Source organism: Oncorhynchus masou, chromosome 13 (genome assembly GCF_036934945.1).
Source record: "Oncorhynchus masou masou isolate Uvic2021 chromosome 13, UVic_Omas_1.1, whole genome shotgun sequence".
NCBI classification, from domain to species: Eukaryota; Metazoa; Chordata; class Actinopteri; order Salmoniformes; family Salmonidae; genus Oncorhynchus; species Oncorhynchus masou.
The window spans coordinates 34,758,091-34,771,141 of NC_088224.1; the positions used below are offsets into that span (position 1 = coordinate 34,758,091).

At 44.4% G+C, this 13,051-nt stretch overlaps 1 protein-coding gene across 5 annotated transcripts in view; it reads right to left on the reverse strand.

The window, feature by feature from the left end:
• Positions 1 to 2,100: 2,100 nt before the first annotated feature.
• The window catches only part of sema4ab (sema domain, immunoglobulin domain (Ig), transmembrane domain (TM) and short cytoplasmic domain, (semaphorin) 4Ab), a 55,746-nt gene continuing 44,795 nt past the window's right edge, over positions 2,101 to 13,051 (reverse strand). For 4 of the 5 annotated variants that reach the window (XM_064983568.1, XM_064983567.1, XM_064983566.1 and 1 more), the window contains exons 6-15: positions 12,932 to 13,037; positions 11,672 to 11,794; positions 11,023 to 11,150; positions 10,749 to 10,930; positions 10,028 to 10,172; positions 9,358 to 9,547; positions 9,133 to 9,248; positions 6,618 to 6,781; positions 4,377 to 4,468; positions 2,101 to 4,166 (exon numbers count right to left, since the gene is read on the reverse strand). In XM_064983568.1, coding sequence (XP_064839640.1) covers positions 3,310 to 4,166; positions 4,377 to 4,468; positions 6,618 to 6,781; positions 9,133 to 9,248; positions 9,358 to 9,547; positions 10,028 to 10,172; positions 10,749 to 10,930; positions 11,023 to 11,150; positions 11,672 to 11,794; positions 12,932 to 13,037 — 2,103 coding nt within the window. In that variant the 3' untranslated portion in view covers positions 2,101 to 3,309. The remainder of the gene's footprint in view (positions 4,167 to 4,376; positions 4,469 to 6,617; positions 6,782 to 9,132; positions 9,249 to 9,357; positions 9,548 to 10,027; positions 10,173 to 10,748; positions 10,931 to 11,022; positions 11,151 to 11,671; positions 11,795 to 12,931; positions 13,038 to 13,051) is intronic. The other variant, XM_064983570.1, reaches the window with a different exon arrangement.

Here is a 13,051-nt window from a genome sequence, read left to right on the forward strand (position 1 = left end):
AATGCCCGACCTCACTAATGCTCGTGGCTAAATGGAAGCAAGTCTCCGCAGCAATGTTCCAGCGTCTATTGGAAAGCCTTCCCAGAAGTGTGGAGGCTGGTAGAGTAGCAAATGGGGGACCAACTCCAAATGAATGGCCATTATTTTGGAATGAGACATTTGACGAACAGGTGTCCACATTCTTTTGGTTATGTAGTGCATTTAACTCATTCATGGAATGACAGGAACACTTTAAATGTTTCCATTCATTTAAATGAATGAAGTGTGTTACTCAAGTCTGGCATGGATATGGCCATATGATGAATCCAAAAAGGTGTAATGTGAACTCACCCCCCCCCCCCCCCAAAATAAAAAACATGTAGCGTAGCCGCAGAGGTCCTGGCATGTGTACAATACATCCATTAGAATTATAATGAATGAAACACAAAGCCTAGTGTTATTTCCATTGTGATCCTTTTGTTTAACGTTATTTAGATATTCAGATGTCCAGTCGAAGCCATTCAGCACTGGAAGCTGTCTCCACACAATTTGCCCAGTTTGTGACTCTTCATTTCATACTTTGATAATTGGCTGGTTTGACATTTGAATATATCCTACCAACTGACTTCACCATCTCGAGCCTCATGTCATGTCCCATGTTTAACCATCAAAATACAAACTGTGACATAATGAACTAGTTAGTTATTTTTGCTGTAATGATCACAAGACAACCAGATTGTTTTATGAACAAAATATATGCTTTAAGTTTTAGGAGAACTAGTTCTTCCCAATAGTTGTTTCAGGTCCTGGCATAAAAAGAGTCACCGGATTCCTCTGTAAAGATCCAGAGTCGAGTGTTTGGGATCGAGAACTTGTGGTTTGTGGCCTCTACTGCACATTCTGCAAACAATGTAATATCTTTTAGGTGTTTATGCTCTTATCCACGGAGCTTGTCCCCTATGCATCTCTCCAGAAATATTCCAGAATTTTCAGGGGGAACAGTCCCCGAGGACAGCCCGTCTGCTCATACTCCTCTTTGGGACAGTCCATTTTAGAATCTCTACTTGCCCCCCCACACAGAATCCAGACGGTATGGTTTCGCCTTTCTTCGGTCAACACCTCGTACATTTTTCCACTCACTAAATCGGGATGATACCCTCTGTCACCTTGAGCCTAGCAGCAGGCATGCCTGTTGCAGGTTAGACTAAAGTCATCTTGCTTAGTGGCCTTGGATGGGCCGATGCTTTGCTGCAAATAAATAGAAGAATTGATCATTAACCTTTTGAAACTACTTAGGTCACAGTGAATCGTCTCTCCTCTCTAAATCTACACAACCAATTTTCAGGTATTATGTTAGACAATAGATTGTAACACCCCAGTGCTCACAGCAGTCTCGTGTCCCTGTGAAAATACAACCGTATACAGAGTTAAGGATATCTTGTGTGTGAGAGACAGTTATTACCTGGCATCCTTAGACTATCTATTGATGGTGTTCCATGATAAAATACATGGTTAATGTCAGTGCAGATTACTGGAGATTACCTACTATACATCTAGTTTGAATCACTTTGTGATAGATGGCAAGACTAATGCTAAACTGGTGTCAGTTGAGTGGCTGTTTCCGTGTAGTGGTCGCCACCCAGTGGACAAATGGGAGCACTTTTTAAAGAGACATTTTAAAAACATTGTAAATTATCTACCTACAGGATATGGAGCCAGTTCAGTTGACAGATTACAAGTCTGTTACATCAAGTTACTGATAAATCAATCTGATCATGTTGAGTCCAGTCATCTTATCAGTTCATAGCAAGCCATAACACGCATCCATCTATCAAGCCCATTAAGTACCTTCTTGCATGTGATACTGAGGCAGCGTTTACACAGGTCCACAGATTGATACACAGTCGGTCTTTTGACTATGAAGACTTACGGGACACAAGTATATCTTTGTGAGAAAAAAAATGTGTTTCACAACACAGCACAATGGCCAATTTATATGGAGAACAGCCTGGAGCCATTTTCTGTTAAATCCTACTCAACGAAGCTTACATTAATAACATAATACTGTGAGGCGTTCAAATGCTTTAAAATAATGAGCTTTTCTGCAGTAGGCCTCAATTCAACACTAATGACAGATTTTGGTTTTGCACAAATTGAACTGTTTATTTGCAACATTAGAACGGTAAGATACGATTGTATAAAAATAAAGACAACTTATTTAAAAAAAGTAGTTTGATCAGTACCATATTTGTTTAACTATTAGTCTTCATCATCATCATAATCTAAAGCAGCTTAAAATGAAACATCTTTCATCTGTTTTCAGTCTCTGAATAGCTGTCTAGCAAAAAAACATGTTTGTTTTCATCCAAAATGCAAATTTTGGCAATTTCACAGGTTTAAAAGTGATTTTCAGATTTCTGTCCAGTTAATACACTGACAACACATGAACAAAACTAAAAGTCTCTAAACACCAGAATAATCTTGTTTGTTCTGGAAGAGATCAGCCTACAGTGTCAAATCAACATCATGTTCTCATGGCTTCACAGACCGCAGGATTTCCCAAAAATGTGCGTTTGGGTGAGAGGGAAAAAGAAAAGCAAGTTGGAAACACTTGAAGTCATTGGCAGCACATTCAATAGAATGACAAAAATAAACTGGGAAAAAATAAATAAGAGTGGGAAAAAAAGCCTTGTACCATACAACGTGCTCCGTAACCGTCGCTGAAGCTGCAGAGTAACAAAGTAGTTTAGCAATGTAGACCTGATGATACAAAAAAAAAAACACTGATCGAACAGAAAAGGCTGTTTTTGTGTTCTTCGCGATATGCATCCACACTGCCTGGGATTTGAGTGGACACATTAGTTAATAGTTAGTGGAAGAGAAATCTGTTTAGGAACCAATTCAGTTTTTTTTGGTGGCAGTGACAGTCCTTCGTGTACATTCGATACATCGGCATTCTTGGCTCTTTCATTAAATACACAAAAACAGTCTAGTCGATTGATCCTCAAATCCAAAGTATATACAGCACAATATGATACACAATATTACATAAGAGCAGTGAGAGTCATGTTTATCAGTCTGCCCATTTGATTCACACAGGCTGGTATCGTACCAGAATAAAACAGTGTCCTTTTAGTTGAGTTACCACAGTCTATCAGGCCAAACAGTCTTTCTCCCCGCCATGACAGTCCACACAATTCAGAGTGCTGCAGTTAGCCGTGTTGATGTAAAATCCCATGGCTCAGAGCGACCATGTAAAAGCTTCATTGCTCTCAGGAAGAGTGGATATGAGACTGTCAATAGTTAGGGTGTGAATACGGTCGACTGTGCTTAGATAGGGTTGTTGGGCAGATGCCCGTTGGAGCCCTTTGGCGTGCCGTTACGCACAACCCCGTTGGCTTGGCCATTGTGAGCCGCCTGCCCGTTCCGCTTGCCTTTGCTGTGCGGTGACTGACCCCCCCGGAGGGCCTCCCGCTCCTGACGGCCACCCCTTTCCAAGTCCCTCCCTGGGGCGTTGGTTTGGGGAGCCGTCCTACTGCGGCAGCGCTGCCTCATGCCGTACAGCGCAATGGTTAGCAGGATGCTAATGCAGCATGCTAGCAGTACAGATACCACAACCAGCTCCTTCAGGTAGGTTTGCCCCAGTGCCAGCTGCAGCTTGTCCCCTCCCAGCGACTTCACCTCAGTCTCCTCCGACTGCTCCACCCAGAAGGTAAAGTTCCTGCTGGTCCGCCTTGTGGTGGCCTGAGTCTCACTTGCCGGCGCGGTGGGCTCCGGCTCGGTCTGCTTGGGCCACATCAAGGGCGGTGTGAGCCATCCTCCCGAGCTGGCCTGGGTGGTTCGGGGGAGGGCCTGGGTGATTGTGGGGAGAGCTGGGCTCTGGGGGAGGGTGGGCATCACGCCAGGGGCAGTGGCCTGAGTGGTGGGGCTGCTTTTCTGCTTTACCTGGTAGATGGCCAGGTTCTGCTGGAAGCCGTTTTCTGTGGAGAGACACAGGTAGTGGCCCAGGGTTGTGGGCGTGGCCAGAAAGTGCAGGCTTCCGTCCTCCAGCTGTAGGTAGAGCTCCGGGGAGAGGCGGCCGTTGGGTCGCTCCCAGTGGCGGTGGGCCAGACTCGAGGCCTCTGGACACTGCAGTCGCACCACCTCATTCAGGAACACCAACACCAGCTCGCCTGGGGGAAAGGAGTCTAACAGAATTCAGGAGTCACTGACTGAGGCCCAAGTTCAGATTGAGCCAGATGCTAGTTATGGCAGTTAGCGGCTAACCCACACACATACAATGCAGTGTGTATCCATCTATAGACTAGTCTGGCAGATAGATAATAGGATAAGCATGGAGATGTTTGTCTACAAAGTTCCCTGTAAGCATGAGGGCTGTTTACACTAGTGATTCTCACCTGCGTTTCCTTTGTGCAGTCCAGACCTGGATCTGGGCATCATGGGTGACGCACACGCCACCTGCACATTCCCTCCATCCACATCCTGGCCTCTATAGAAGAGGAGATTACGCTGTAAGTGTGCTTTTTTTTTGTGTACAGTGCATTCGGAAAGTATTCAGACCCATTGACTTTCTCTACATTTTGCCTTCTTTACAGCCTTATTCTTAAAAAGTCCATCTACACACAATGCCCAATAATGACAAACCAAAAACATGTTTTTCGAAAATTGCAAATGTATAAAAAAATACTAAACTGAAATATCACATTTACATAAGTATTTAGACCGTTTACTCAGTACTTTGTGTACCTTTCCAAATCATGTCCAATCAATTGAATTTACTACAGGTGGACTCCAATCAAGTTGTATGCAAGCTACAATCTGCAATATTAAAGCTGATCGAGAATGATCAATGGAAACAGGATGCACCTGAGCTCAATTTCAAGTCTCATAGCAAAGGGTTTGAATACTTATGTGAATAAGGTATGTTCTTTATTTTTAATACACTCGCAAAGATTTTTTTTAAACGATTTAGGCTGTCATTATGGGGTATTGTGTGGAGATCGATGAAAAAAAAACAATATTTGTTCGCTCAGCAAATTGTGGAAAAAGTCAACGGGTCTGGATACTTTCCGAATGCACTGTATGTGAGTTTGTGTGATATATTCTGTGCGTCTGTTCATACAAAGATCCCGTTTACATTCTGGTTAACTTTAATGTCTGTTTTTTTTGTACAAGAGATTTGTAGCTACACACTGAACGAGGCTGCAAAGCCAAAACGTCTGAGGACACTATCCCTGATCTAGTAACAAAAAAAAATGAAGTAAAGCTTTATGATTTTTATTATTATTTATTTTGTACCTTTATTTAACTAGGCAAGTATGGGCATTAATATGGAGCTGGTCACCCCTTTCTGGGACAGCTTTCCCCTAGATGTTGGGACTTGCTTCGATTCAGCCACAAGCATTAGTGAGGTCGGCCACTGATGTTGGGCGATTAGGCCTGCCTCGCAGTCGGCGTTCCAAAGTTGTTCGATGGGGTTGAGGTCAGGGCTCTGGGCAGGCCAGTCAAGTTCTTCCACACCAATCTGGACAAAGTATTTCTGTATGGACCTCGCTTTGTGCATGGGGTATTGTCATGCTGATACAGGAAAAGTCCTTCCCCAAACTGTTGCCACAAAGCTGGAAGCACAGAATCATCTAGAATGTAATTGTATGCTGAGGCATTAAGATTTCCCTTCACTGGAACTAAGGGGCCTAGCCCGAACCATGAAAAACATCCCCAGACCATTAATCCTCCTCCAAACTTTAGTGTGCGATATGCATTCGCACAGATAGCATTTCTCCTGGCATCCACCAAACCCAGATTTGTCCATCGGACGGCCAGGTGTTGAAGTGTGATTCATCCCTCCAGAGAACACGTTTCCACTGCTCCAGTGTCCAATGGTAGCGAGCTTTACACCACTCGTGTGCGTGCGGCTGCTTGGCCATGGAAACCGATTTCCTGAATAGCCAGACGAACAGTTCTTGCACTGATGTGGCTTCCAGAGGAAGTTTGGAACTTGGTAGTGAGTATTGCAACCGGGGTCAGACCATTTTTACACGCTACGCGCTTCAGCGGTTCCGTTCTGTGAGCTTGTGTGGCCTACCACTTCGCGGCCGAGCCGCTATTGCGCCTAGATGTTTCCAGTTCACAATAACAACACTTACAGTTGACCGGGGCAGCTCTAGCAGGGCAGAAATTTGACAAACTGACGGTGCCACATTGAAAGTCACTACGCTCAAGGCTATTCTACTGCCAATGTTTGTCCATTTCATTTTTTATTTAACCATTATTTATTTAACTAGGAAAGTCAGTTAAGAACAAATTCTGCATAGAACTGAACTGCCTTGTTCAGGGGCAGAAGGATAGATTTTTTTTACCTTGTCCTTTTACCTTATCCTAAATAGTATGTGCCGGTTTTCAAGAAATGAATCCTACTCCTGTGTGTGTGTCAGGGAATCCAGCCCTGAAGGAAATAAATGAATTCCACCAAATCTAAAATGTCACAGCCTTTATCCAAAAGTAATTCCTTACACCTGGCTCTACGCAAGTTGTATATTACGCTTGCCATGGTATATTCTATAAATCCTACAGTGTATTGGTGTTGTAGCTGCTGGGTGGAGTGGTTGTAATGGAACATGATGGGGTGTGACACTCACACGTTGCCCTGGATGCTGGTGGCGTGGGTACAGACTTTGACGGAGGGGTCCCAGCCACAGAAAGGATCCCGGGACAGCACACACTCGGCACAGCTCCTGTAGTAGGAGCAGTTGGAGGCCGGGACCCTCACCACACCTTCGGATGAGCCCACAAACACCACACCCTGTGTGTGTGCGGGGGGGTGGAAGGATAGCGTTAGTGCTAAGTCGCTAATGTTAGTGTACAGCAGAGGTCACCAACCTTTTCTGAGTTTTGCGTCGAAAAGCAAGCAGAGATCTACCGCCCAGATTGATTTATATTTTTAACATTCGTTTTTATGTTACTGGATTTAATAGCCTGCATCGAATGGTCAGTCTAAGGGTAGGGAGGGAGGGAGCACGCCTCTCACGTGACTCACCTTCCCTCCACTCTCCCTTCCTCCGCTGAGAAAAGGGGACAGTCTTCCAGCTGATGGCGAAACTCAAGTCGCACTGCATTCTTTTCTTGCCTCGAGCAGCATTTCATGTTACTCCTATGACCAGAGAAAGTTACATTCCTCGATTTTAACAAAGACATGCCGCTAATATTAACAGGGCAAGCTTATCGGAGCACTTTGCTGTATTCATTGATTGCAGCTGCAGTGCTGGTTGTACAGTAGTAAGTGGAAGTAGAGAGAAGTTTTTTTGGGGCGGGGCTTTATATATTTTTAATTATTACTTATAAAAACAGCAGATTTTTTTCTGTATTCACTGAGTCTCAAGCTAGTCATGATTTTTAAAAGTTTTGAAATCTCACAGTATCAATTTTGTGTCCAAAGCTTATTTTTTTTATAGTCTATGGCTCGAGGAAACTGTGCAGACACAGTGATCTGAGCTATCTGACTGGCCAACGGTAGGCCTATAAGTGCACTTAATTTGTTCTCTGGGCCTGCCGGGTAGGCGGAGATCTACCGTCAGACACATGAAATGCTTCAAAATGTAAACCCTTTCCTTCCCGGCGTTAGGGCTGCTGATTGAAGTGCACCTACCACCAACAGCACAAAAAAAAAAAAAAAAAAAAATAAGTTTGTTTTTTTGGAAAGCAAGACTATTTTTTTTTACAGAAATGCTTTGGAAATCAACCCGGTTGGTGACCACTGGTGTACAGCTATGGCAAACAACATAGGGGGATAAGGATAGAAACATGTTAGCATTAGTATACACTTACATGAACAAAGGAACAAACTGAGTTATTGGGTATTATTTACGAGAACGATTCATTGACGCAAATTTTGACAGTCTTGGTTGAAGCGTGTTGCTCTCACCACTGCGGTTGTTGGTCTAGGTCACGTACTGTATAGAAGCACTTCTTCAACCGATAAAAGTGTCTGCTAAATAACCATATTTCGGGTTCAGTCAGAGAACAAAGATTCTCTGCGACGTGTGTTGTGACCCCTACGTGACATGTACAGTACATTATGTCTTAGCTACATAAATAAATTATGATTTCAACAGACAGCACATGCATGGTGAACCAGAACCATACTGCACACACACACGCTGAACCATACTACACACACGCACGCTGAACCATACTGCGCACACACGCTGATCCAGAACCATACTGGGCGCACACACACACGCGCTGAACCATACGGCGCACACACACACACACACGCTGAACCATACGGCGCACACACACACACGCTGAACCATACGGCGCACACACACACACACGCTGAACCATACGGCGCACACGCATGCACACCTTGAATACATTTGTCACACTGAAGCGCAGCGTCATGAACACACATCATAGACAGACAGCTCTTCAGCTTATTTCTCTCACTCGCTCTCTCGTGCAGCAGATCCGAGAGAGAACGGGCTTATCGGTGCTAATACCATGGCCTTCTCTACGGTCATCCTGCCTCGGACACACCGTCCTGCAAAACCTTACCAGCTTCTGTTCATTTAGCCTACACTATGGTCTACAGTGTACACTTAACAATAGTAAAAAAAACAATAGGAAAAAATAAAATTGTATTCGTCATCAGCATTTCATTATTTGCGAGGAAGGCTGTTAGATAAAACCTTGAAATATTATATGCAGTGGTAATAAAGATGTTTAACAGAGTTTCTGCAAGTGTAATTGACTTTGTCTATTCCTTGATAACCAACCATCTCGCACTTCACAGAAGGCATGTAGCCATTAAGTGACACACACACTCCCCAGGCCATGTCCACCTGTCAGTCACCAGCAGATGTGACGTGATTGGTTTAGACCTCTGGGCATATTGGTGGGATTCGAGAGCAGACAAACCCAGCGCACACACAGGAATGTGACAGGCAAAGTTAATGTCAAGGTTACATCCCCTGAGAGCTTTGGTGACAGGGAGATTCACTGTTTGCATCGTTCGCGGCTGAAGTGCTAATGTTAAGTGCCAGAAGGCCCCTGTGGTGTAGAGGCCACTTCAAATGTAATGTGACAGCGATGCGAGGGTAAAGTGGGATGAGTACCTGACTTGAGATGGAGAATACCTAATGACGAGAAAGGTACCTTGGCTATTGAGAGCAGGAGATTCTTCACAGCCTGAGGCTGCTCGAAGACCTGGATCTCCTCAACGATGTGGGCACCCTTCTCCAGCAGCACTGCTTTGTGGAGGTAGCCCGATTCTGAAAGCAAGCGTTTGAGCAGAAATGACTAACACGGTAATGGTGCATACATGTACCGAGTGACACATTGATATTTAGTTCGATTCCGGTTGAAAACAACGTCCAGTACCTGTGAGCAGGAAGAGGACGGTGTAGTTCTTGCCGTTGGCGGCCTGTACACGCTGGGTGACCACGTGGCTGTAGCGCTGGTCAGGTGACACCATGGTCAGGCTCCGCCCCACAGGGTGTACGCTGTCGTCCGCAAGGAAGTTCTCTTTGACAAAGCGAAGGGTGTTGTCCGAGGCGTTGTGCAGGCCACACTGAGGGGACGGAGAGAGGGATTTTACATCCAGCTGTATGTCAATTGGCCTGTGTGGGAGTCATCCACAACAAGTAAGCTAAGGAGGTTAAAGTTGTAAATCTCTGATATCACATTTGTTATGCCAAGTTAAATGTGTGGAAGTTTCTTCTTTACTGAACATCAAACCAGGCCACGCTTATGATCTTAGGTATGGCTGATTGATCCTCAATGCAATACATCATGGGGAGACAACACCATGTGTAAACGAATCAGAAACGTAACTAACATTTACCTAGGCAAGGATAAACAAGGCATTCACCCGGCATTGTTTGGTCTGAGTAGCTTTTGTTCCGTTGGGTCTTCAGAAGTTGTTTTTAATTAATTAATTATATTTTCCTTTCGTCCAATCTCTTTGAAGAAGTCAATTTGCTAACAAGCTCATTTATTTCTGCTGACCCTCAGGGGACCTCTTGTCATTCGAGACGGAGACACCGCTTACCTCTCCCGGGTTGGCGACCTTTTCCTGAACCCGCATGCTCCACCGTAGCGTGTCCCGATTCAGGACCTTGTAGTTGCCTGCAAAAACTGCTTTGATGTCGCCCAGGCGGAACGCACACACTGCCGACCGCCCTGAGTTCACTGACCTAGTAGTGCACAAACATCAAAGACACTTGTGGTCACAACCGCGCTACAATCTGGTAGCAGCTAAATAAGTAAAAACTTGGCAAAGGAACTTGTTATGCAATTTTTTAAAGCCCAAACACACTTCTTGTTTCAAAAAGCCTCAACATGTCAACTAGTAAAAAAAAATGTTTTAAAAAAGGTGTTCTTGTTTGACAAATGTTTTTCTGGGATTAAAATATAATTTGGAGTTCATAATACTATACTATACATGACCGGGACTGGTCATCCTCTAGCAAGGTACAGGTAACACCAACATTCTTAATAGTGTGTTGTCCACCACGGGCTGTCAGAACAGCTTCAATGCTCATTGGCATAGTCTCTACAATTCTATTAGAGGGATGCGACACCATTTTTTCAGAAGAAATTCTATAATTTTTTTTGTTTGTTGTTGATATGGTGGAAAATGCCGTCTCAGGCGCCGCTCCAGAAAGTGTTCAATTGTGTTGAGACCTGCTAACAAGAAACAACGGTTGCCATTCGTACAGGAGATGTCAGATGACTTAATCCCATTCATAGCGAATGTCTAAACTACTGACCACTGAGAGCTGAAGATGCCGAAGAAGAGAGTGTCGTCCACTGGGGCGCCCTCGGGTGGCGGGAGGGTGACAATGTCCTGGATGACGTTATAGGGCAGCTCGTTGTCAGACTGGCACAGGAGCTGGGCTTTGGCAAAGGTGGTCCAGCGTCGCTGCAGGGTACGCTGGCCCCCAATGTCACTCTGGGACAGACAGGAAATGGTTGAGAGGATTATCATTAAACACGCATCTTGCACACGCTCGAAGTACAGCCACACGATAATGCATCTCTTACCGTGCAGACTTGGGCGACGCGAGATACAGTGAACTTGTCGACGAAGTCGTACTCCCGGCCCACCTCGCTGAAGAAGAAATAGATCTTCTCCTCACTGGGGACGAAGTTGGAGCTGATGAAAGTGGGATCTGGAGAAAAAGATTGAACAATTGGCTAGACTGATCGAGAGGTAAGTGTGTTACTGAAAGCTTGTTAGGCAAATTAATTAACAAAGGAATCATTTGAACGCAGTCCAGACGTATTGGTTAGGAGGCTTAACCAACACCAACAGACTTATAAACTACTTCCTTAAATGTAGCTCTTTAAAATGCACATTTTAGCTGTACTTTGTGGAATAGGTCACATGTAGAGTACCAGTCAAAAGTGGACACACCTACTCATTCCAGGGTTTCTTTATTCTTACTATTTTTGTAGAATAATAGTGAAGACATCACAACTATGAAATAACACATATGGACTCGTGTACTAACCAAAATAAGTGTTAAACAAATCAAAATATATATTTAGATTTGAGATTCTACAAAGTAGGGGGGGGGGGGGGTGCAACTCAATATTAGGAAGGCCGTCCTAATGTTTTATACACTCAGTGTATGTAAGTGCCTTGCGGATGTGTGTAATACATCATGAGTAGTTTATTGCAGACACGTACCCTCCAGCCAGCCCAAAGTGTCATCCAGCTTCAGATCAACATGGCTGCCCTCGCTGAGGTGGCGGGAGATGACCGGCCGGTTTCCCATGTAGTCCGCAACTGTTCCAGTGTACAGCTCTCCATCTGAACACACACACACACACAGTGAGTGTCATCCAGTACAAGGCATGTGAATCTGAGTAAACATACAGGAGAATGACATAAGAGCCAAAGCTGAAAATTTCCTCCACCATTAACAGAGTCCAATACCTTTGTTAAATGACACAGTTAAAGAAATGTACTGGCTTTGGATGACAACAAGGTCATGTTAAGAGGAAAGAAAAATATTATTGAACAGTCCGTGCATGTAATCATTATGTAATGTACTGGAAATGGCCATGCACATCAAGACACAATGCCTTAGCAGGTGATGAGAGAATCTGTCAAGACGTGATATTTATTGCAAGGGACATGACCCAAATACAAGATGTGTGCATTGTTAACCATTAACCTTGCGTAGTACGTCTCAGCTGTCATAACAGCAAGCTCTGCTGGGGACAGATTCTCACAACCTGTTGTGACAGGCGTAATGACTATTCATGAAAGTCATATCCAGGGACATTTAAAACATCCCCCTCTTGGCCAGTGAAATCACAATCTCAAAAACATAAAATGTTAATTATGGCCAATGAAAGTAGCCAATAAGCCTACATATGTAAATACATATCTTACCCATAAACCCCCTCCACCAGGTACTGTAAATGTTTGCTAGCAGTCACATGCCGCCCACATAAAGGCACAGACATCAGGCCAAGGGTTTATGGGAAATATTAGCATCTGCTGCTCCTCTCTCTCAGACACCATCACAGATTAAAACCCCACCACATTACCACCACCTACACCGCACACTACTCGTAACCCCTACCCTACAATGAGATGGGACAAATGTGACGACATCGAAGAGACTAAGAATCCCACATGGATCCCTATCCCCCTAGGCACTCCTGTAGATATGAAAGGATTTAATTATTTTTTTCAAGCATAGGTTGGGTGAAATTTTCACCATACAACTCAGACCTATCAAATCCTTTCAGATCTAAAAGGAGTAGACACCAGTATACCATAACATGTCTGATATCATTGGTTGGTAATGGCACACTTCCTGGAGAATGTTTAAAGCTATGATGTCATCTTTGCCCATAGCCAATTACATTTCCTTGTCTAAAGGCTCTGTCCTGTGGTTCTTTAACTACCCTCCGCTTCCTGTGAGTCATCTCTTACCAACGGTGATGGCCGAGTTACGTTGGTAGGGGTCATAGGGGCAGCGACCTCTGCCCTCCTCTGGCTTTCCGCTGGGGTTTGTTACCAGGGAGAACGTCTCAGAGTTCTGTAGGGAAAAGA